The 22236-nt window shown below is 41.5% G+C and overlaps 1 protein-coding gene across 8 annotated transcripts in view; it reads right to left on the reverse strand.

Annotated features, from left to right (window-relative positions):
- Nucleotides 1-15934, reverse strand: part of zfhx2 (zinc finger homeobox 2) — a 35611-nt gene extending 19677 nt beyond the window's left edge. Inside the window, exons 1-3 of one of the 8 annotated variants that reach the window (XM_077623833.1) lie at nt 15818-15934; nt 10813-10971; nt 9963-10005 (exon numbers count right to left, since the gene is read on the reverse strand). In XM_077623833.1, coding sequence (XP_077479959.1) covers nt 9963-10005; nt 10813-10971; nt 15818-15823 — 208 coding nt within the window. In that variant the 5' untranslated portion in view covers nt 15824-15934. The other 7 variants (XM_077623835.1, XM_077623837.1, XM_077623836.1 and 4 more) reach the window with 7 other exon arrangements.
- Between the last annotated feature and the right edge of the window lie 6302 nt (nt 15935-22236).

Below are 22236 nucleotides of genomic sequence, written 5' to 3' on the forward strand. Positions count from 1 at the left end.
GTTTGTACTGAATTTTTTTTTTAATAAAATAGAGAGAATATGTACAGTACTGTATAGAGAGAGATTTATGTATTAGAAACTGGCCGAAAGAAGCGATTTAACGACGATTGCACAGTTTTCTTCTTTTTTTCATCATAAATGATGCGGTAGCACTGTATGGCATCATTCAATTGATTTGCAAACTTTGTGCAACGTTCAATATTTGGGTCCTGCTGCTCGATCTTTCTGTTTATAAATGGTACTGACAGTCGAACGATTGAAGTTGTATGCCCGTGAAACAATCACCACTCTCACGGGCATCAAGCTTCGTTATTATTGCCACTCGTTTCAAATGAAATGGCTTGCCTCTTCCTTGCAACTCCCTCAATAGAAGCATTTCGCTTTTTACCAACCTTATTCAATAATGGATGCACGAGATATTTAATGATACAAATGAAAGAGGTTCTTTGCCCACTGGAGATACGTTCACGCACTTCCGCATTGCAACGAAGAAGGTAGATGCTGGGTGAGCTGAGCCCTCACAGCGCCAGCCGTCGGTATTAGCGGCGGAAAGAAGCACGACTCGGGGAAAAAAATACAAAATTGGACTTACAAACATTTTTCGACTTAAACGCAATTTGCAGACATGTTCGTATGTACCGTTGTTCGTAAGTTGAATGTTCATAAGTAGGGGAGCGTCTGTATGAGCATCTGAGATACGAGTAAAATTTCAAGCAAATATTTATCTTGAGCTACGAGACAAATTTCGATATACGAGCAGACAGCGGAGGCGAGAGGCTGCTCATAAGAACATCATGGGCACTGTCTCTCTCCCCGCCACTCCCTCGTGCACTGGGTGAAGCGTTGCATTTTTTCAGTGTTTTTTTTTCCCGTTAGTCAGTGCGAATGACGAGGAGCTTGTTCGCTAATAAGAGGAGTACTACTTCCCGGGCAAGTTGGCAAGTGGTCGTGCGTTATCCTATTGTGAGGACATTTGTGTGCATCATTTTTGGAATATTTTGAAGTTAAGACAAAAGCAAACAACCCTCGATAGGTTGCATCTGAAAGTCACGGTGGAGGCGGGGCAAATAGAGCGAACCCGGGAGAAGAAAGGTATAAAAATTTAAAACAAAATTATAATTAAGTTTAGTGTAAGGTTAGATTAAATTTAATTGAGTGTGTCTGCAGCATATTCCAAATTCATTTAAATTTGTTTATGTTATGTTACGAGTGCGTTGCCGTGCAAAAAAACCCACAACTCCCCTCTCTCTGTCCCTCTCTCACTCTCCCCTCTGCGAAATCCGTCTAATTTTAGGACTATTAAACACATTTTAGTACTATTAAACCACTAGTTATTTGTTACTTTGTTAATAGATGGCGAATTAGAACAAATGAAAATATTTTTCCAATCCAATATTCTGTTTTTTTGTTTTTTCATAGGGTTGGAACAAATTAATTTGTTTTTAGTTCATTTCTATGGGAAACGTTCATTTGAGTTAGCATTAAATCGACATACGAGCTCAGTCCCGGAACGAATTAAGACCATTTTTTGAGGTACCACTGTATAATATAATGATTGTAACTGAACTGTGATTTTGAGTCCTTCAAAGAAAGTGCCCCAGTTCACTGCTGGTTGTAGTCTAACACCGTATTTTGCGTTTCTCTTGTTTAGTGAGGGAAATCTAGTCTCTTTTGGGTTTTAACGGGACTGGTGATCATCGGTGAGAAAGGATCTGTATCTGGATTTGTTAAACTTCAGTGAGAATGTTTGTTCACATATGCAGGAAGAGGCAAAGAGAACAAACAACATCTGAGCATGTCTCCTCATGTTTGGAAAGCTCTCCTCCTTGAGAGAATAGTAAAAATCAAGAAGTGAACCTGACTTAAATTGGTCTGCCAGTTCAGACTGCAGGGAATTAAGTTCCAGCTGAACATCACTGGGTGCATTATCCACACTGCAGGTAAAGGGAGAGGAAATCAGGTGCATTTCACTGATTTATCTGAGATCATCAAATCGCCTTGAAAACTCACCATTAAGTGCTCGTAACATGGATGAATCCCTGCAGAGGCGATCAGCTGATAGTGTGACTTCTTTCGAGGTTTGCATTGGAATGAGATTTTTGCTCTCCAGTTGGCTTGAAAGATACGGCAACTTTGTCATAAAAGCCTTCACCAGGCTATGCATTCCATGAACAAAAAGGCCCTTGCCTTGCAGTTTGGTGTTTCTAAAATATTGCACATTGTTATTGCACACCGAGGTTATTGAACAGAAGGGATTGTGTGTTGTGCTAATGCAAGTTCAGAGCCCCGATGGGCTGTGGGGGAAAAAACTGTCCCTAAGTCTATTTGTCCGTGTTTTGTGAGACCTGTAGCCTCTGCCAGAGGGCAGCAGCTGGAACAGGTCGTGACCAGGGTGGTATGGGTCCCTAACAATGTCTGCTGAGGTAGCGAGGGCTGGCAATGTCATCCAGTGAGGGCAGGGAGCAGCCGATGATCTTCTGGGTGGTGTTGATCACTCTGCATGGCTTTTCTGTCTGCTGCCATGCTTCCAGCGTTCCACACTGTAATGCAGTATGCCAGGATGCTCTCCACAGTGGCTCTATAGAAGGTTACCAGAAGCTTAGTGTCCAAGTTGTTCCTCCTGGGTACCCTCAGGAAATGGAGTCATTCCTGGGCCTTCTTCACCACTGCCATGGTGTTGGTAGACCAGAAGCGCTCGTCCGTGACGTGGACCCCCAGCAATTTGAAGCACTGGACCCTGTCTACACAAACTCCATTTATGAGGAGTACTTGACCGATATTTGGAAGTGAGAGTCACACTTTGTACTGTAATTCTAATATTTGCCGCCACCTCTGCTGCAGGATTAGAGAAATTCCGCCCGCATTAAGTTTATTTTATCATTCATCCAGTATTTTATTATTATTTGACCTTGTAGCTCCCTCGTGATGAAAACGGCACTTTTTCTGGTTAAAATTTCATCTGTTTTAAAAATGCCTTAATTTTTCCATTTAAAATGCAACTTAAAATGATGTTGTCCTTTAAGCCACCATACGAGTTCCACAATTTGACCGTAGTTGATCATTTTTGGGTGCTTCTAGTCATGTGGTTGATCGTTTTTGATGGTTGTTTGTCGCTCAGGATTTAGAGTGGCGCACGGTGATTTCAAATAACTATAACATAAAAGCATTTATCTGCTCATCTTTAAATGTGTACAAGGTCACGAGTGATCACTTACTTACGGGTTTGAATAAAACAATGAAAGCGTGCGAACCTGCCAAGTTAGATTTGTAATTAACTTGTGTTTGTGAAAGTCCAGGATTATTTCTTTAGTTTTCTTGGTGTTTAGTGTGAGATTGTTCACCAAACACCACAAAGACAGTTTGTTGACCTCATCTCTCTAGGCAGACTCATCCCCCCTGAGATGAGTCCGACCACAGTCCACATCGATGTCATTTGATGGTGGCGTTAGAGTGGTGGGTCGGTGCACAGTCGTATGTGTAGAGGGAGTAAAGAAGAGGGCTCAGTACACAACCTTGAGGGGAGCCAGTGCTCAGTGTAATGGAGGAAGAGAGGTGGGGACCAATTCCCAGTTTGTGGATGGTTGGTTAAGAAATTCTTAATCCAGCATCAGATGGAAGAGGATAGTCCAAGGTGGTTTGTCAGCCAGAATATCCGGTATTATAGTGTTGAAGGCTGAGCTACAGTCAATGAAAAGCATCCTCACATAGTTCCCATGGTGCTCCAGGTGGCTCAGTGCTGTGTGTAGAGCTACGGCGATGGCGTCCTTAGTGGACCTGTTTGCTCTATAAGCAAACTGGTGAGGGTCAACTGAGGGAGGGTGTTGGAATTATTTTATATAAGTTATCCTGATTCTGGTATGACTGTCGAAATGTTAGTTAATAGAATTAGTGTCTTGAGCCCTTGGGAAGTTTCACCTTATTCAACAAAGAGGAACTACCCAGGGGGCCGACATCTGTTTGAACTATTGTGTGAGAGTTGCAGGATATCGGGAAGGAGACTATAAAGATGTTATCTTGAAGGGGCATATGGTCATACATCAAAGAACCTTTTGTAACTGGGAGAGAAATCTCCTTTGATCAGCTTGAAACTTCCTGTAACTTGGACACTCCCAAAACACAATAAGAGACTTGGCGAGGGGAGATTTTCTTCAGAGTGTTTCGAAGGGCTGAGACGCGAATGGTCCTGAGAACCTCTCATTTTTAAATAAAGTTTACTAAAATTCTCTGTGATTTCCTCCTTTTCAGATTGCTGATACAAATGTCTGGTGATTAAACCCAACAGAGGGATTATATCCCTGATGTGGCGGGCGACCAAGTTTTCAAAGCACTTCATGATCACAGGCGTAAGTGCAACAGGCCTGTAATCATTAGGGCTGTCAATGGTTGGCTTTTTAGGGACAGGGATAATGGTGGCAGATTTCAGGCAGGAGGGGATGATGGATTGTTGCAGGGAACAATTGAAAATCTTTGTGAAAACTCCAAGCAGCTGGTCAGCACAGGCTTTGAGCACCTTCCCAGGTACTCCGTCAGGGGCAGCAGCCTTCCTGGTGTTCACAGGCCGCAGTACCTGTCTCACTTCATATTCCTGAAGCTTAAGGGTACTGCTGCAAGGTGGTGGATGTGTTGAGACTGAATCCGATTTCAGTCAGTCTCAAAGCGGGCAAAGAAACGGTTCAGTTCCTCCGCTAGTGAGGCATCTGTGTTAACAGACACATTATTGTCATTGTAATTGGTAATATGTCGTATTCCCTGCCACATCTTCATTGGGTTATTTTCTGTGAAGTGCTCCTCAATTTTCCTTGTATATGCTGCCTTGGCCTTTTTAATGTCTCTCTTCAGGTCTGCTCTGGCAGCGCTGTATTGTACCTTGTCCCCTGACCTGAAGGCGGTGTTACGGCTTTTACTGAGTGCCTGTGTCTCACTGTTCATCCAGTTTTTGGTTAGGAAAAACCCGTATACATTTATTAACCGGGTTAGTGTTCGTACAGTTTTTGATATAGGAAAGTACAGTGTCCGTGTAGTCCTGGAGGTAGTGGTGTTCAAAAAGTTCTCAAATGGTGCGGGAAAAACAGTCCTGCAGCTGAGAAAGGGCGTCCTCAGGCCATGTTTTTATTATCTTTATTTGTGGCCTTGTTAGCCTCCGGCCGGAGTGGGGTGTATGAGAGGGTTAGGGACAGGCAGAGATGGTTGGATCCAGCAAGGTGAGGGATGTTCCCTACCCCTGTTCTAAAGTGAGAATCAATGCATCTGCGACAATATTTTCAATATAAAATAACAGATAAGGAATGGATTTACTTTTTGGGGGATATCATAACTTGGATGTTTTTTTGTATCTCAAGGCACTTAATTTGCATATAAAACGCTTTTGTAACCTGAAAATGTCACACCTAGAGGAATTCGTAAGTGGAGGTATGACTGTAATTGGATTTTCTTTTTCATATCCAGAAAATCCAACTTTCATTCTGCCACTCAACATATTTATTATTATTGTTATTATTATCATTACAATCATTATCATTATTATATCATTATTTGTTATTTTGCATTATTCGTTTTGCAAAAATAGCTATCTTTTATGGAACAACGCTAACATTTATGAAAGTTATACAGTTGTACTTCGAGATACGAGCTGAAAGCGTTCCGGGACTGAACTTGTATGTCGATTTACTCATAACTCAAACGAACGTTTCCCATAGAAATGAACTAAAAGGAATTCCCATTCCCTTTGAAAAAACACAAAAAACAGGATATTGGAGTGGAAAAACATTTGTATTTGTTCTAATTTGCATCTATTAACAGAGTAACAAATAACTAGTGGTTTAATAGCACTAAAATCTGCTTAATATTATTAAAATTAGATGGATTTTGGAAGGGAGACGGACAGAGAGGGGGTGCCTTGTGGCACGGCAATGCGCTCATAACATAAACAAATTTAAATGAACGTGGATTACGATACAGACTCAAAAATCAATGTAATCTAACTTTACACTAAACTTAATTCTAATTTTGTTTTACATTTTATACCTTTCTTCTCCCGGTTGGCTCTAGTTGCCCCGCCTCCACCCTGACTTTCAAATGCAACCTATCGAGGGTTTTTTGCTTTTGTATTCCCTTTAAAATATTCCGAAAATCATGCACACAAATGTCCTCACAATAGGATAACGAACGACCACTTGCCAACGAGAAGTAGAATATACGCCATTCGCACTGACTAACGGGGGAAAAAAACACTGAAAAAATGCAACGCTCCGCCCAGTGCTCGCAGAGACATTACCCGAGGGAGTTGCAGGGAGAGAGACAGTGCCCATGATGATCTTATGAGCAGCCTCTCGCCTCCGCTGTCTGCTCGTTTATCAAAATTTGTCTCGTATCTCAAGATAAATATTTGCTCAAAATGTTACTTGTATCTAAAATTGCTCTTATGTCGGAGCACTCGTATGTTGAGGTACCACTGTACTTTCAAGCAACTGGCGCTTTTGATAGTTTTAGTAAGAAAATGCCCAACACTGTTTGAAATTCATGAGCCAATCAACAAGCCCGTAGTGTGCTGACCAATAATTAGCCGCTCAGCTATCACGCAGCTCACGCAGTACGTAATGCGTGTGCACTGCGGCCACTCACAGTATTTGATCTAGGACTTGAACTTGGAGTTTTTAACCACCACTCTCAAACTCTCCAGGATTTGGAGATGACCTGCTGATAGCTAAATAAAATTACTGCTGATGTATACCAAATTGTGAAGAAACTAAAAGAAAAAGAAAACATCCATGTTGTCAAGCATTACATCATGTATTGCAATCTGGTCAAATTTCCCCGAAAGAAATGCAAATACATTTTTAATTATTTAGAATTATTTTGTGTAAGTATTTATCAGTTATAAACTGAAATATTTGTTCATTTATTTCTTAATATGAAAGCTCAGTGTGTGCTCAACTACTTATTTCCTCTTCTGCATATTTAAAGGTTTGTTGTAGTATTTGTGTTCAAGTGTGCCTTGGATTGGACTGTTCACTGATTGATTGGTTCTGTTGATCCTCATGTCTAGCACTATGCTATAGGTGTCAAACTCATTCAAGAAAGGGCCAAGAGGGTGCGGGTTTTCGTTCCAACCCACCAAGACGACACCTTTTCACCGATCTGTTCTCTTACAACTGTAATGAGTTGATTGCAGTCAGGTGCTGCATCTTCCAGAAGACCTCTTCACTGGCCTAACTGTATGCGCTTATTCGGTAGGGAGGAAAACCAGCACCCACTTGCCCCTTTCTGGAAACAGTTTGACAACTGTGTGCTATGCTAACGTGGAGGCTATTTGCTTATGGTATTCATAACGTGAACTGAAAACGCTAACCGCAAATCATATGCAAGAGCTGGCATTGGCTACTAATTGGATTTTGTAATGCCTATCATGTTCCAGTTCTGTACACCAATCCCTTGTTTTTCACGGATAATGTAAACCAGACATGGCTACGATGATCGAACAACAGCGAAGTAGGATCACCCCTATTATTACTACATACCATACTACATGTTTTCGCACCTATATAAAAATACAAGTACACAAGTACAATTATCAAGAAGTGTATTTATTAAATATTAGTTATAAGCATATGAAGACTGATGTATTATTCGAAATATAATACATAAATATTTTAAAAATGTAAATACTTTAAATACTGTACTCACAGTGAAAATAGTCCCTTTCTGCTAGATATAAATACCCCCCAAAAACTGGTAAAGGGAGTTTTAGTCCAAGTCCTTGAAGGGGAGCCCCTTTTCAACGAGGTACAGCTTCGACTTCGGGATGAAACACTTTGTGAAGGCTTTCGTGATCCAGGCTTTCCGGTTGCTCATCCACTAGACCGACAGCAAGGCTTTGTTCTTGTTTATATTTAAAAGCATGAGGACGGTCGAACTTGTTGAGTAAGACTGGCTTTACGATGAAGCCAGCTAACAGCATCCCCACAGCGTCAGGCGATCCGTGTGAACCAAAGATCTTAGACTTTATTTTTGAACAAGAATGTCCAGAAAGGCATCCTCTTCCCCTCGGCTCGCTGTGGCTCCGCCCTGCAACATGGAAGCAGCGTGCCGGCGCCGCCCTCTGCTTCTGCTTGCTGTGGTTCCATTCCCCAAAGGGGAGGTGGCGGTGGTTCCGGAAATGATTCTTCCACAGGAAGGAGGCATTTTAAACGACGATTCAAAATCTAAACATACCTGTAAAAGGCTAGGCGTTGGCTTTATCCAAGTGTGATATGTGCGATAGAAAACTCACTCGCAACAAGACAGGAGAAGACAAGATCTTGAACTTAGCTATTTGTAGTGTTTGTCGCAAAGCGGTGAAGGATCACAGTACTTTTAGCTATTCAATTGCATGCAATTGTAGACTTGTAATTTGATTGATCATTAGTTGAAGAGTTCAACACATTAAGGATCGCCCCCTCATTTGACTAAATTTTCCTTATGTTCACATACATATATTTAAATGTATATAAAAAGTATTTAAGAAATTATTATTTTCTTATTTTTTCCTTTATATTTTATTTTTAATTTGATGTATTTATTTCCATATTTTGAAAATCATTTAATCATTTTTAATGTGATTATCAAATATGTTTTTTCTACAGTCCTTATAAAGCGTGGTTTATGTATGGGGGTGTTGTATGTTAAGATTGTCTCGCATCGTTTGTCCAAACCGTGCAACATAAAGTTGAAATTCTAATAGATGAGTGATTGAATTTCTTCACCTCCAAGTGTGTAAACTCAATCTTTTATTTGTTAAAGCTGAAAGCAGTTGATGTAGGAATCAATGTTTTACATGATGTGCCCTAAACGCACTGCGTGGCAGATTGGTCGTAAGGTAGGACGCCTTTCCACGTCATTTACAAACATCATTTTCTGAAGAATTCCCGCCAGCAAGTTTGCAGGTGCTCCCGGAACACTTTTTTTTTCTGTCGTGACGGGAGTTGTAAAACGTTCACCCATCCATAAATCACGCTTTATCTATTCTATAATCCTTATAAAGCGTGATTTATGGATGAATGTGTGGAAACTCGCTGGCGGAAATTCTTCCGAAAATTATGTTTGTAAAAGACGTGGAAAGGCGTCCTACATTGGGTCAGCGCGTCCAGCACCATCGTGTCTCGCCGAGTCTTTCCGTCACGACAAGAGGAAAAAAAGTATTTCGGGGAGCATAGAATAGATAAAGAGTGGTTTATGGATGGGTGGATGTTTTATGTTAACATTCTCACGCTACGTTTGTCCAAACGTGTATCATAGAGTTGACATTATAGTGGCCAGAAACGGCTGTCAGATCCAAATAGACGAGTATTTGAATTTCTTTACTTTCTCCAAGTGTGTAAACTCAAGCTTTGAGCATATGCAAGGATTATCAAGGAGTATGCCTGACCAGAAATATGTTAACTTGCTGCTCTCATGGTAGTTTTAAGCAAAAGTAAAATTTGTCATCCTTTCTTTTGAAATTGACCGTCAGTTTTCCCTTACTTTTTCTTAAAAGCCATACTCATGCTTCTGTATATATTGTACATTCCTTTTTTGCATACTTTGCCTATGTTTGCACCGTCATTTTCACCAATTATGCCAAAAAAGGGGAGTTCTAATTTTGGATTGAGTTGGGAAAGGCGTAATCAATTGAAGCGCACCAAGATGGCAGCGCAATCTTCTGCATTCCAAAGTGGTGGCGAGGCTTCTACCTCGGAGGGAGCTCATGATTCTGCATCTATATCATAGCCCCGACCATGCTCAGATCCCTTTTACTGAGAGACTGGACTTAGCAGGGGCAATATCAGCTGTGGGGCCTGCACACGTTTAACTGAAATTTTCCTTTCTCATCTTACCCATTTTTCAAAAGAGATTTTTTTATTTTATTTTAATAGTGCAACAATTGTCATTTGGTACTAAACAAGCAGGTATGTATTTTATAGAACTGGGAAAATGTTGATAATTACCTTTCGATATTGGTGCACCTCCTTTTTCTTTGCTCCTCAGCCCCTGTTTTAGAACAGACTGATTAAAAGAAATGAAGAGGATCAGCAAATAATGCTATAATAACAGCTGGCTCAGAAATATTTTCAAATTCAGCGGTTCCGAAAATGAATGAAAAAAATAAACGCAATGCCCTGCTTGTGAGGCTCGATTACACATAGCAGTTAAGTATGCTTCTATTTTTTTTATTAGCCTCAAGGCACACGTATAGAGCCAACTCCCTTTAGCTACCAATGTTAAAGAACACAAAAGCATCACAAATAATACCATTACATCAGAAAAATAAAACAAAGTTTCTGGAGCAAAGAATAAGTGTCACTTGACAGCCTGTGTACATTTTAGCAACCTTTCAGACAGCTAAAGCAGATGTTGAAAATACAGTTTAGCCAAGGAAAAACACCAAAGCAAGCTTTTGTATGATTAAAAAAGTGAGGAAGAAATGGTGCAGTGGTTCTTCCACCTGACTTTGGCTCAGGCAGGCTGGTTTCGATTCCCACTGGGTGGTGGTAGTGTGATTGTGAGCGCAAGTGGTTGTGTGTTTCATTGTGCCCAATTCCAGGTGTGTGCCCCGCATGCTGCCTGTGGTTGGCTGGGATAGGCTGCAGAAACCCCCGGAACAATTGTGAAGATAAGCGGTATGAAAGATGAATGAATGAAGAAAGTGAACACCATTGTCATATTCAAGAAAAAAATGAAATTAAAAACACTGACTGTATAATGCACAACAGTGAGCATCTTTAGAACCAGCTCAACAATGTTTTCACATATTTGAGCAACGACCAGGTTCATTAGTTATTACTAAGCTACACTTACAATATTTAACAGTTTGCCAACACACGTTGGAAGCACGCTGTGTTGTTCAGTGAGATGTTGAGACAGGGAGGCTTGGTCCATTTGCCCTTTTTGGCACAAAGGGCACAGCCATGATGCGATGCCATTGCTGTAAATGCGTGCCTTCTGCCCAGACTCCTCCTGACAAAGGGACAAGTAGTTAGTCAGTTGGGAAGTAGTAAAGTTTCAAGTTTTTTTAAGCAGAGCCAAGTTCTTAACTGCTAATTTGCAGTAATGTTTTCATTCATTTTCTTTACCGCTTATCCTCCCAAGGGCCATGGGGGGTGCTGGAGCCTATCCCGGCTGACTACAGGCACCAGGCACGGGACACCCTGGATTGGAGGCGAGCCAATCCCAGGGCACACGGATACAGACAACTACTCACGCACACTCACTCCTAGGGGAAAATTTTAGTGTTCAACTAGCCTACATGCATGTTTTTGGGATGTGGGAGGCAACCAGAGTACCTGTACCTGAGGACCGACGTGCTAATTACTATATTTAAAAATTAGCGGATAACTAATATGAACAAAGTGCATCATTAGAAATTCTATCTTCAATACTAAAAACTTAAATAACATTTAGTAAGAGACAAACATTGAAATTGAAGCTTTTTTTTCTTTTAGGGGCTTCCGAGATGCCAAAAAACATCATGTGTTCATTTAAAATCCAACAAAAAACACCTATTTTGGGGAATTTAATTTAGTTTTGTATCATTTCCTATGATCACTGCCTATGAAAATGAACAGCATTAACTTGCAAACAAACAATGATTAATTATACGTTATATATACAAGAAACAATTCAAAAGGAAGCCCAGGTGACAGTGATATCATTTCTTGACACTTCAAGGTAACAATTTGGACAGTTTGTACAGCCGTGTGAGAACAACTTGTCACAGCACAACAAGAGTTATAACTGAGACCACAAGCCTTTGTTCATTTTATTGCATTTAATGGTTAGGTATGTTTATCATCAAATATTAATGCATCAGAATAGGTTAGTGGGTGCATACTCAAGTTTCTATTACGGTTTCAGAAGTGAAAATCAATCGAAATATGCACTGGACTGGTCAAGCCTGCTTTAAAAAACAAGTATAAACACTAACACCTGGGGACAATTTATGTTGTTCAGTGATCCTAACGAGAAATCAAAGTACCATATAAAGTAGAAGCAGCAGGGAAACAGGGAAAGACCATCATTCAAATTCCTTACAGCAGACACCCCACACATCAGAACTGCAAACAATGAGCAGAGATACTAAAAGGGTGCATCCTGAAGCTGAATTTACAAATAAGTATTGTTTATACAGAGCTAACACAGCTCTAATTCCAGATGAGCCAAGGCTTAAACCAAAAACCTAAGAACTGCGATACTTCTAGTTAGTTCATATATACATCAGATGAATCATCCACAAGTTTTTGTGCCCTAAATACGATTTTTCCTTACCAATATCCCCAAAATAAAGACAATCCTTTTCACTCTCATCCATATAAACCACATGATCTTTGGCTTGACACTAAGCTCCATTAAATATGTGCCCATGTGCTCTTAGCACACAGGTGTAAAAGTGGAGAATATCGCCACATTCAAAATTGATTTTGCATTTCAGGTCGATGGTTTTTACCACGGACCATTTGGGAAAGCACTGCAACCTCCCGGTGAAGATATAAATGGTAGATTAGGAAGTATTATTGGAGAAAAGCAAACATATTGAGTTAAGGAAAATTTAATTATGTCAGAAAAGGATGAATTCACAAAAGACTTAGCCCATTGAGTGTATGGCAAAGTATGGATGTGACGATCCTGCATAAAGTGTTTAAAATTTTAGGCATCACAATCTGTAAACTGTTATGGGACAGGCGAGTACCAATTAATGCAGTCCACTAAAAGGACCTGATGCACAATTATACGATCTTGCCATTGTTGATATGGCATGAATTGAATCTGATTAGGTCCAAGTCAATCTTTAGATGATTAAAAAGCGCCATGATTTTGTTCCCTAATGGATGATTAATGATAAAAGTTTCCAGCATTTTAAAAAATGTACCAATACTATTACACTTTCGGCTTGCCACAGAAAATCAAAATTTTCAATTTCACCCTGTCCTTTGCATCACCCTTTTCTACACCAGCCACTTTCATGTCCTCTCTCACTACTACATTCATGTATACAAGTGCAAATATTCTCCCAACTGCCTCCTATTTTGTGCACTACAGCAGTACTTTGGAACTTTGTATTTTGAAATTTTTAAAAAAAGAAATCCAGATTTTTAAGGAAACACAATGATAAATAAAGGATTTCAGTTTGTATTTTTTTAAAGACAGTGAATTATTCTAAGAGTGTGACAACATGAAAATTCTATAATTAACTGATAACATATTTACACGTCCTGGTTGGTCCAGACCATCCCTAAAACATCCATGGTGCGCACCTTGGGAAAGGGTGCATACAAAACAGCGAACTCTGGTGCAGACAGTTTGCTTTCAAGTGGACTGTGGTGTAGTACAACTGTCAACTGGGTCCAGCAGGGTCCTCTGCCACTAGAGGGCCAGGCCCAGACCAGTGAGGATCATAAATTGGGACAAAACTAATATTCATCTCTTTTGTTGCATTGTTTCTCCCTCACTCTTTCATCTTTCTTTACTTCTTCGGAGTAGATTGGATAAACAGTATGCAGTATAAATTTGGGCAAAAGTTTTCAGTAAATAACTATCAGGGGCAGTTTGTGACCAATAAGTTCTTTACACAAAAACTCTTCTCTCCGGGCCTGCGTGGGTTTCCTCCGGGTACTCCGGTTTCCTCCCACATTCCAAAGACATGCATGGTAGGCTGATTGGACACTAAATTGCCCCTAGGTATGGGTGTGAGTGTGCATGGTTGCCCTTCTCCTTGTGCCGTGTGATCAGCTGGCCACCGATTCAGGGTGTCCCACACCTCTGGCCCGGAGACAGCTGGGATAGGCTCCAGCACCCTCACAACCCTAATGAGGATGAATCGGTTCAGAAAATGAGATGAGGGGTTAGGGTCTCACGTTGTTTAAAAGCTGCTCACTCTTTTGGGTTCTAAAAAGAAATTCCATTGTTAATGGACATGCCCGACCTAAAAAAAAAACATGACTTTTGAACTATTTTAAGAGGAAGATTTGAAATTCAGCGTTTACCTTGTGACAATTTGTGAATTTTATATAGCAATTCTGGTTAAGCTCAGAGATCAGCTTCAACATTAGTGTGTCCAAACAACCCAAACTGAGTTTGAACCTTGCCGCTTGAATCTTTTTGAGCATGAAAACATTGACAAAATCAGTCTTAAGGTGAATTAAAAAAAAACTGCACAAAATCAGACCTCAGAAAGTCAATGGTTTCACCATCAGACATCAATTAGCTCAGTATACTTGTTACATTTTAGCTCGATGTTGGGTTGTGAGATTTTCTAATATATAATGCATTCCCTTGGCAATAACGTTTGAAAAATATAAAATCCAGCAACGTAACTCAATTTTACTGACAGATATCCATATATTCATATCTATTTTATAGATGTATACACACGCACACAAAGATGTATCTAAAAAGCGTATATGCCGTGACCAAATCTTACATGCAATCTCTTCCAAGACTAAATAATAAAGCACACATTGTACCGTACATAGGCTTTCAATGATCAAAATACAGTATGCAAAAGGAAAGGCAAGCAAAGTTGCCTCATACATGGGGACGAACTGTCGACAGAGCTACAATTCTCACTTCCTCGTCACGCCAATTAGCAAGCTAGCAGGGGTACATGACCAGATAATACTACTGACGTCAAATAGCCCCAGATTTAAAAGCTACACATGGCGTGCGTATTCATTAAAAGGTAAAGCACATTTTGATTGTTGTCTTGATGATAACAGTTGATTAATTAGCAAACAGTCTAATTAGCTGGAGTCGTGAATCAATTAGCTAGCAAGCTAAGGTGAACGGCTCCACAACCCACCCAGTCTTGTACCGTCGTATGACTATAGCTCTGCTGTTACTTTCCCAAGCATAATAACGTGATAGACACAATACATACAGTCAAACTATAGTAGAAACACACCGCAACCGGGCTCCAGTCGACTCTGCGCTTCTTGGTAAACAAAAATTGTGGAGTCAGTCCAATTCGTATCACTTTGCTAGGCTAGCCCTGTTAGCAAGCAGAGATAATTAAGGTCTGAACGGGGCGAGTCTTTCTCGCTCTGCCTCTCTCAATCCACCCCTCCCATTTCAAACTCTGCATGATCCAGGTGGCCTTCGGCCACAGCCACTTCACCAACCCCCTAAAACATTACCACACTCAACCGTTGCCTGCTTATCAAAAACACGGCCCTCGATTTCTCTCCTTACCCACCGGGCATTGACTAGTGGTCCGCCTCCCTCCTGCTTGTTTGCATGGTTGCTTCCTTCCTTAACAGTGCAAATTGAGGCCTAGCCTGACTTGAGCCATTTAATTAACAAACGCTCTCATCTTACAGATGTGTTTCGAAAACACTCGCCTCCCTCTTTCCGCCTCCCTCTTTCCGCCTCCCTCTTTCCTCCTCCCCCTCCTCCTCCTCTCTAAACCCGGTTTGACGCCCCCTTCGGAATCGTACGTTTTAAACCCTCACAATGCAACACATGCTCGTCCGACGGTGACATTTTAATAGCGTAATTGGCGAGGAGAATTAAACGATTGGGGGGTTGTAAAATAAGACAATGAATTGAAACTGGTTAGTCCGTGATCCCTGATCGCCTCCCTCGACATTCTGCTTTAAAAACGAGAGACGAGCAAGGCAAAACACGGGGCAAAAAGTTTGGAATTTAATGTTCGCTTTGTAAGAGTCGGGTATACGTCACGTCGCAATCGGTCACTTATGACTCGATCCTGTATCCGTCGCAGCACCCCGCTCCGACTCCCGCTCTCATTTCTATTCGATGTGCGCTTTAATTAAGTTGAAAGCAATTAGCTAATGCCTCTTGTTTTTACCTGCATGGTCGCCGCTCCAGCACGGACACGCACACACTCACACACACGCACACAAACTAACACGCACACACTTTCTTCGTGGGTTCCTCACAAGTAAAAAGTTTCTCTGACTCCGAAAAAAAAAACACACACACACAACCCCCCCCTCTCTCTCCCCTCCCTCTCCTTCTCCCTCCCCCTCCCCCTTTCCCTCTCCCTCTCCCTCTCAAGGCAAAATATTTGAAATAGCACAATGAAGGGAAAACATTTTACTAGTGTAGAAATTACACCAGTCAGTCAATTTAGAAATTAGCATCACATCAATATTTTTTGAATAAATGAACACATGAAAGATTTCCCCAATCTGCCACTTTTTTATCAACAAGAAATAACAAACAAATAAACAACAGCTTTAAAAACATGTACAAAGATGAACAAATATGTATCACTTGCTAAACCAACTACCAATCATTAATTTCTACTAGATCTACTTATTTATGTCACAACTTATGTTGATTACTTACTTATGTTGACTACTTATTCATGTTGACTACTTATTCATGTTGACTTCTTATTCATGTTGACTACTTACTTATGTTGACTACTTATTCATGTTGACTACTTACTTATGTTGACTACTTATTCATGTTGACTACTTACTTATGTTGACTACTTATTCATGTTGACTACTCATATTGACTACATATTACGTGTGCACTTTATGGTCAAGCTTTAAATATCAGTGTACTTGTATAATGACAATAAAGGCATTCAATTCAATTAAATATAAACACACCTAACCCAAACACCAAGTGTGGCTCTGGAGTCACCCATGGTGTGAGACGACGAGTAAGTGTGGCCATTCTCAATGCCCCCTCCTCCCCCGGCTCGGTGCCTGTACATTGGGGTTCACCTCGGTAGACGAGAGGATCCGTCCGCCTTCAGGTGGAGGGACGAGACCTGAATGTTGTTTGTGCTTACGCACCAAACAGCAGCTCAGTGTACCCTTCCTTTTTGGAGTCCTTGGAAGGGGTGCTGGAGAGTGCGCCTCCTTGGGACTCCCTCGTTCTACTGGGGGGCTTCAATGCTCACATGGGCAATTACAGTGAGTTCTGGAGGGGTGTGATTGGGAAGAACAGTTAAAAAGCTCCTCTGTGGTTATGACATTTGTTCTTTTTTGACCTCATGACTACAACACCGCATGCTCGTTTTCTGTTCCGGAAGATTTTTGGAATACAGACGGAGAAATAAGAGAAACAGACTGAGGCCCTCAGGGTTGATTCTCTCACCCGAATGGCTTTTTTTTGCAAGAATGACACCTTCTTGATAGCTGACTCCAATTTATGTTCTTTTCCAGCTGGCCAAAGTGGGCGTTTAATTTGAATATCAGTGGGTGTATTTCAGTTTAGAAGAAACTTTACAAAAATGGAGTTTTCTCCTAAGCCCAGCTGGTGCAGCCAATTGAACTGTCGTGTGACAAGCTACGCAACCCCAGTGACAATACAAGCAAGACACTTTGATCAGCATGCGTGAACCAAATGGGCAACATCACGCGAACACGAACACTCAAACAGGAACAATACTCCGACAATGGTTGACGAGGACAGGGTTTAAATAAAGACAATTAGAAACACATGGGATCAGGAGGGAAGGCAAGCAGGAAAGACACAGCAGGTGAAACTAATGGGTAATGTAGAAGAGAGCTATTTTTGTGTCAGCTGTAATGAACAGCTAGAACCAGCTTCTTCTATTCGCAAATTATTTTATTCTCTCAAGTGGACAGAAGAAGGCACAAACTTGATTCTAAGACAATAAAACAAAGTGAAAACAGAACATAGAACAATAACACATTAAATCACAGAGACAGAACATTTGTTTCAAAACAGGATTACAAAAGACTGGTGGTTTAGTCAGCCTTAATAATACTTATCCCTTGTGAAAAAACGAAATTGTTAAAGTTATAGAGGCTACCTATGCAAACGATTCATCAGAATTTGTAACTCAGATGATTTACAATGCACTCGTGTTACCGAATTCATCCAGGTTACAGTGCAGTTGAATCAAATGTGTAAGTAAGATGGCAGAAGCCGTAGCGATGGTGTGAATTTTGAGGCATTTAAATTGGAAATTTGTCATTTTTCCGAAATGGATGCTTCAGAAAAAAATTAAGTGATAATTTTTGGGATTTCCAGAGTTTAGGTACGTTGTCAAGAGTCCCAGAGTTTGCGTTACTTGTCCGGAGTAAACTCCTTAAATTCTGGAGGTTAACAGCTCTGTATAAGTATCTTGGGGTCCTGTTCATGAGTGAGGGAAAGATTGATCAGGAGATCAACAGGCAGATGGGTGCAGCATCTGCAGTGATGCGGACTCTGCACAGGTTTCTATTTATCGGTCGATCTATGTTCCTACCCTGGCACACAAAAAGTAAGGGAAAAGAAATGTGTCTAGTAACGAAGCCCGACGTGAACCGCTGACCTCCAAAATATCCGAATGGCCGACAAAAATGGATGGCCATGTACTCCGCCTGCAGCATTGTCCGCGGTAGCCGGACGGCGCTCCTCTGAGCTCCGGTATTATAAAGAAATCTGCGTTCCGAGAGGGCACACACCAGTCACCTCTTTGCGCCTGACCCTCACAGTCCCAACTGAACGTAGTGGCTTTTGTAAGTGCAAGGGGAACAGCCATTTTTAGCTATAGTTCCAAAACGCACATGGAAGAAGCAAAAATCCAGAGATACCCAGCTGTCTGAGGGGGCACTCGCCTTATCGGGCAGAGGTGAGACTGTTGTTGTAGTTGTGAAAAAGCGCATTGGAGCCAACAGCTAATGGCCGTAACGGTGGGTAACCAGAAAGGACTGGCCTGCCTTCTCCACCAGTGCGCATTGTTCAGTGAGAGTGGTGTTGGCGAGAGTCTGTACATGTGGCGGCATGTGACCGAGAAACAGTTCAATGAATAGGAAAATCTGTCTTCTCAGTCCCAAGAGGTTTGTGTTCAGATAGTTTACTGCCCCCCAAGGCCTGAATGGCTAAGAGGCGTTGGATGCAGTTGGACAATGACAGTTCAAAAACGTTGAGCAGATACTTCTTGAGCCCAGGATATTTATCCTGGAGGAAATGTAATGAAGCTCACAGCCCTGGCTGCTGTAGAGCTCACAAGTGCAGACACAATGTGGCAATAACAGGTCGTGTTGTCAGTAATACCACAGAGGGAGAACTGGACCTCAGCCTGTGTGAACCACGTAGTTGCGGCCGACTCCCAAAACTTCAGTAGTTTCAGAAAAAAAAAATCTCATGTAATTCGAATCAACAATATGCACAGCCTCCGGAACTTCAGCGAGACTTACGTCAAGGTCACCACATTAGCGGACATCAGCGAGAGTCTGAGTGGGTGTGTTGAAGAAGTTCTGTGTGTTATAATGCGTTTCCATTGAAATAGATTTAAATCGCTCAAATTTCCAACAGCTTGTTTACTATGTACGTCAGAGGTGCTGTAAATAAACTACATACTTGAAAATAATGATATTGTGGTGTTCTGCACATAATTCACTGGGGAGCCTTGTTCATGCTCGTGCATTCCGCCCATGCGCAGCAGGGGGAGTACCCAATAAGAAAGGATACTTCCTCACCACAATTTCATGCATGCAGCGAGAGTATTTTATGTGACTGAAATGTTTTCTCAAGTGGACCAAAACACCCCGCCTTTCATTCCCAGCACCACACTGTTGTCTCCGGGCCCACAGCAAGGATTGCAGAGAACACTGCACTCAAACTGCCGGAGTACTGGGACTCCGTGTCCAAGGCGTGGTTTGCACAGGCCGAAATGCTATTTGGCCTTTGCGGCTACGCAGACGACGATATGAGGTTCTGAAATGTCATCATCACCCTAAACAGCAGGACAGTGTCACAGGTGGTTTGCTTCATCACCTCTCCATCCGGCTCAAAATAAGTTCAACGCACTGAAGGAGCACCTACTGAAGCTGCAATGGACTGTCCCGGCACAAGCTGGCGCGCTAACTGCTGGACATAAAAAGGCTTCGGGGAGCGCATGCCAAAACAGCTCATGGACTAAATGCTGAATCTTTTAGGGGAAAAGGAACCCGGCTTACTTTTCATGAAGATGTTCCTGCGGCAACTCCCAGCTCCCCGTGAGCGCAAGTTGGTATGTGGTGAATCATTTCCGCTTTCTTCTAGTGGGCCGCAATTTTAATACATACACCATTCACAAAACCCTCATGTTTTTGATATCATGCGTGGCAGAACTGTGGTCTGCGCAGCAGGAGTGGAAACTCTTATATCACCGAGTTTAAAAAGAACATCAAACGCCTCGGGTAAATCCAATGTTTGGCCAACCGTCTGTCTCGCACGCACCTGTGCGGTACAACTTGGATTATGGATAAGGACCAAGACGAATGCATATACACCCTTAAGTCTTCAGACTCTGGCATATGCGTTCAGCGGGTTCCAATTAGTGACATGGGTAGGGCGTTTTGATGCGATATTCACTCTTTGGTTCCCGCACACTGGCACCGTAGGGTATTTGATTCGGTAAATGGCCTTTCCCACCCTAGTCGAAAGCCGTATGCTCAACTGGTGGCACAGAAATTCATGTAGCGGAGCCTCAAGAAGGATGTAGAATGGGCTGTGCGAGCGTTTTCATCACTCCATGAACGCCTTCCTTTGTGCAAGCTTGTTTGATGGGCACTGGGTTGCATGGGTGCTCCAGGGCCTTAGGTGCTGTAGAAGATGCTATTTTTTGTGTGTTTGCACTAAACAGCTTGGCCGGCTTCTTCTATTCGCAAACTCTATTATTCTATTGAGTGGACAGAAGAAGGTACAAACTTGACTCCAAGACAATAAAATGATACAAACAAAATCAAGTAAATTAGTAAATAAGGAAAAAGTACAAATTAAATCAGAACTTCCCTGGCTTTCAAAAAGCTCCTTCCAGTTCAGGCAAAGAAAAAAATAAGGTTCAAAAGAAAGACTCTCCCGTTCCTCCCCAGTCTCCTTCTTTTAACCTGTCTCTGTGATAGCTTTATCCTTAGGTATTTCCAAATTCACAATAAAAGAGGCGTCTGAAGTCACATCTTTGTTTAATTCTTGCAAGAAGAGAATACATCCATCCGCGTCTCCGGTCTAGATCATTCTAACAACTCGAGGTCTCTCTCGCTAATTTATTCATAAGATTTTAACGCCATGCCCCACAGAAGTCTAAACATTTTTAGAGTCTCATAACAATTTATCACAGTTCTCAAAACAATTGTAGGTCTGTCGAATCTTCCCAAGAGAGTTCTGATGTGAACCATCCTGAGAAGATGATGGTTCCCAAAATAATCCACAGTTCTTGTTGTGAGCCATCTTGAGAAGCCGATGCTTCCCAAAGCAATCCATCGTTCCCAAGAACGCTTGTTGTGAAACCATCTTCCGAAGCCGAAACAGTCCACAGTTCCCAAGAGCGCTTGTGCTTCATGCCCAATGCCATTCACAGTCCTCTTGATGCGAACCACAGTCATTACTTTTGCAAGAGATGTATCAAAATGCCCTTTGTATTAATGTCAATCACTCTTCGTTGCAAGCACATATAATATAATAATATTGATACACATCTATAATAATGATAAACCTAACACTCTGCCATTCCACAACTTGGTTTTTGCCACTAAGTGTTAACAAAAGGCCTGTCTGTGACAAGCCTTCCCCAGACAAGGAGACTAGTTCTCGATCTAAGATGTCACCTCCCTGGCAGCCTCGACAGTCAGGAACAAAGCCACCATTCCTCCCTTTGGTCATCCCTACCGAGATAATTGAATTACCTATGTAAAAGACTTATTTTTACCTACACAGCCTCTAAAGCAGGGGTGTCAAACTGGTCCTCAAAGGGCCGCAGTGGGTGCAGGTTTTCATTCCAACTCAACAAGAGGATACCTTTTGCAAGTGTAATCAGTTAACTAAACTCAGGTGTTACTTATTTTGGAAGACACCTGAGTGGTTAAAATGTCGGCACTGGATCGGTTGGAACAAAGACCAGGACCCACTGCGGCCCTCGGCGGAATCGGTTTGAGACACACACTCTAAAGGATCTTAAATTCCACATACCTTCTGTCTCCCAACCAAAAGATAGCTAAAAAAACTACTTATTTGAAAACAGTTAAAGAATACATGTGATTATAAAAAATATTTCTCTTCAGTCCCTCTCTTGATTTCAATTCCTGGCTCATCCAGGATCCTTTGTGGAGCAGCCAGAGAAAAAAATAATACTACATGAAAGGAAACACAACAAACAGATAACTATTCCAATCCAATATTGCAATGTTTACACGTCTCCAAGTTTGATACTTCCAAGTCCCCTCTTGTTTTCTCCGTCAGGTTTGAGTTTTATATTTGACGTCAAGTCTTTTGTTACTTCCTTTACCTCCTGTTTAAGTTATTTGTTTGAGCACT

The sequence above is a fragment of the Stigmatopora argus genome, chromosome 17, assembly GCF_051989625.1.
Source record: "Stigmatopora argus isolate UIUO_Sarg chromosome 17, RoL_Sarg_1.0, whole genome shotgun sequence".
NCBI lineage: Eukaryota > Metazoa > Chordata > Actinopteri > Syngnathiformes > Syngnathidae > Stigmatopora > Stigmatopora argus.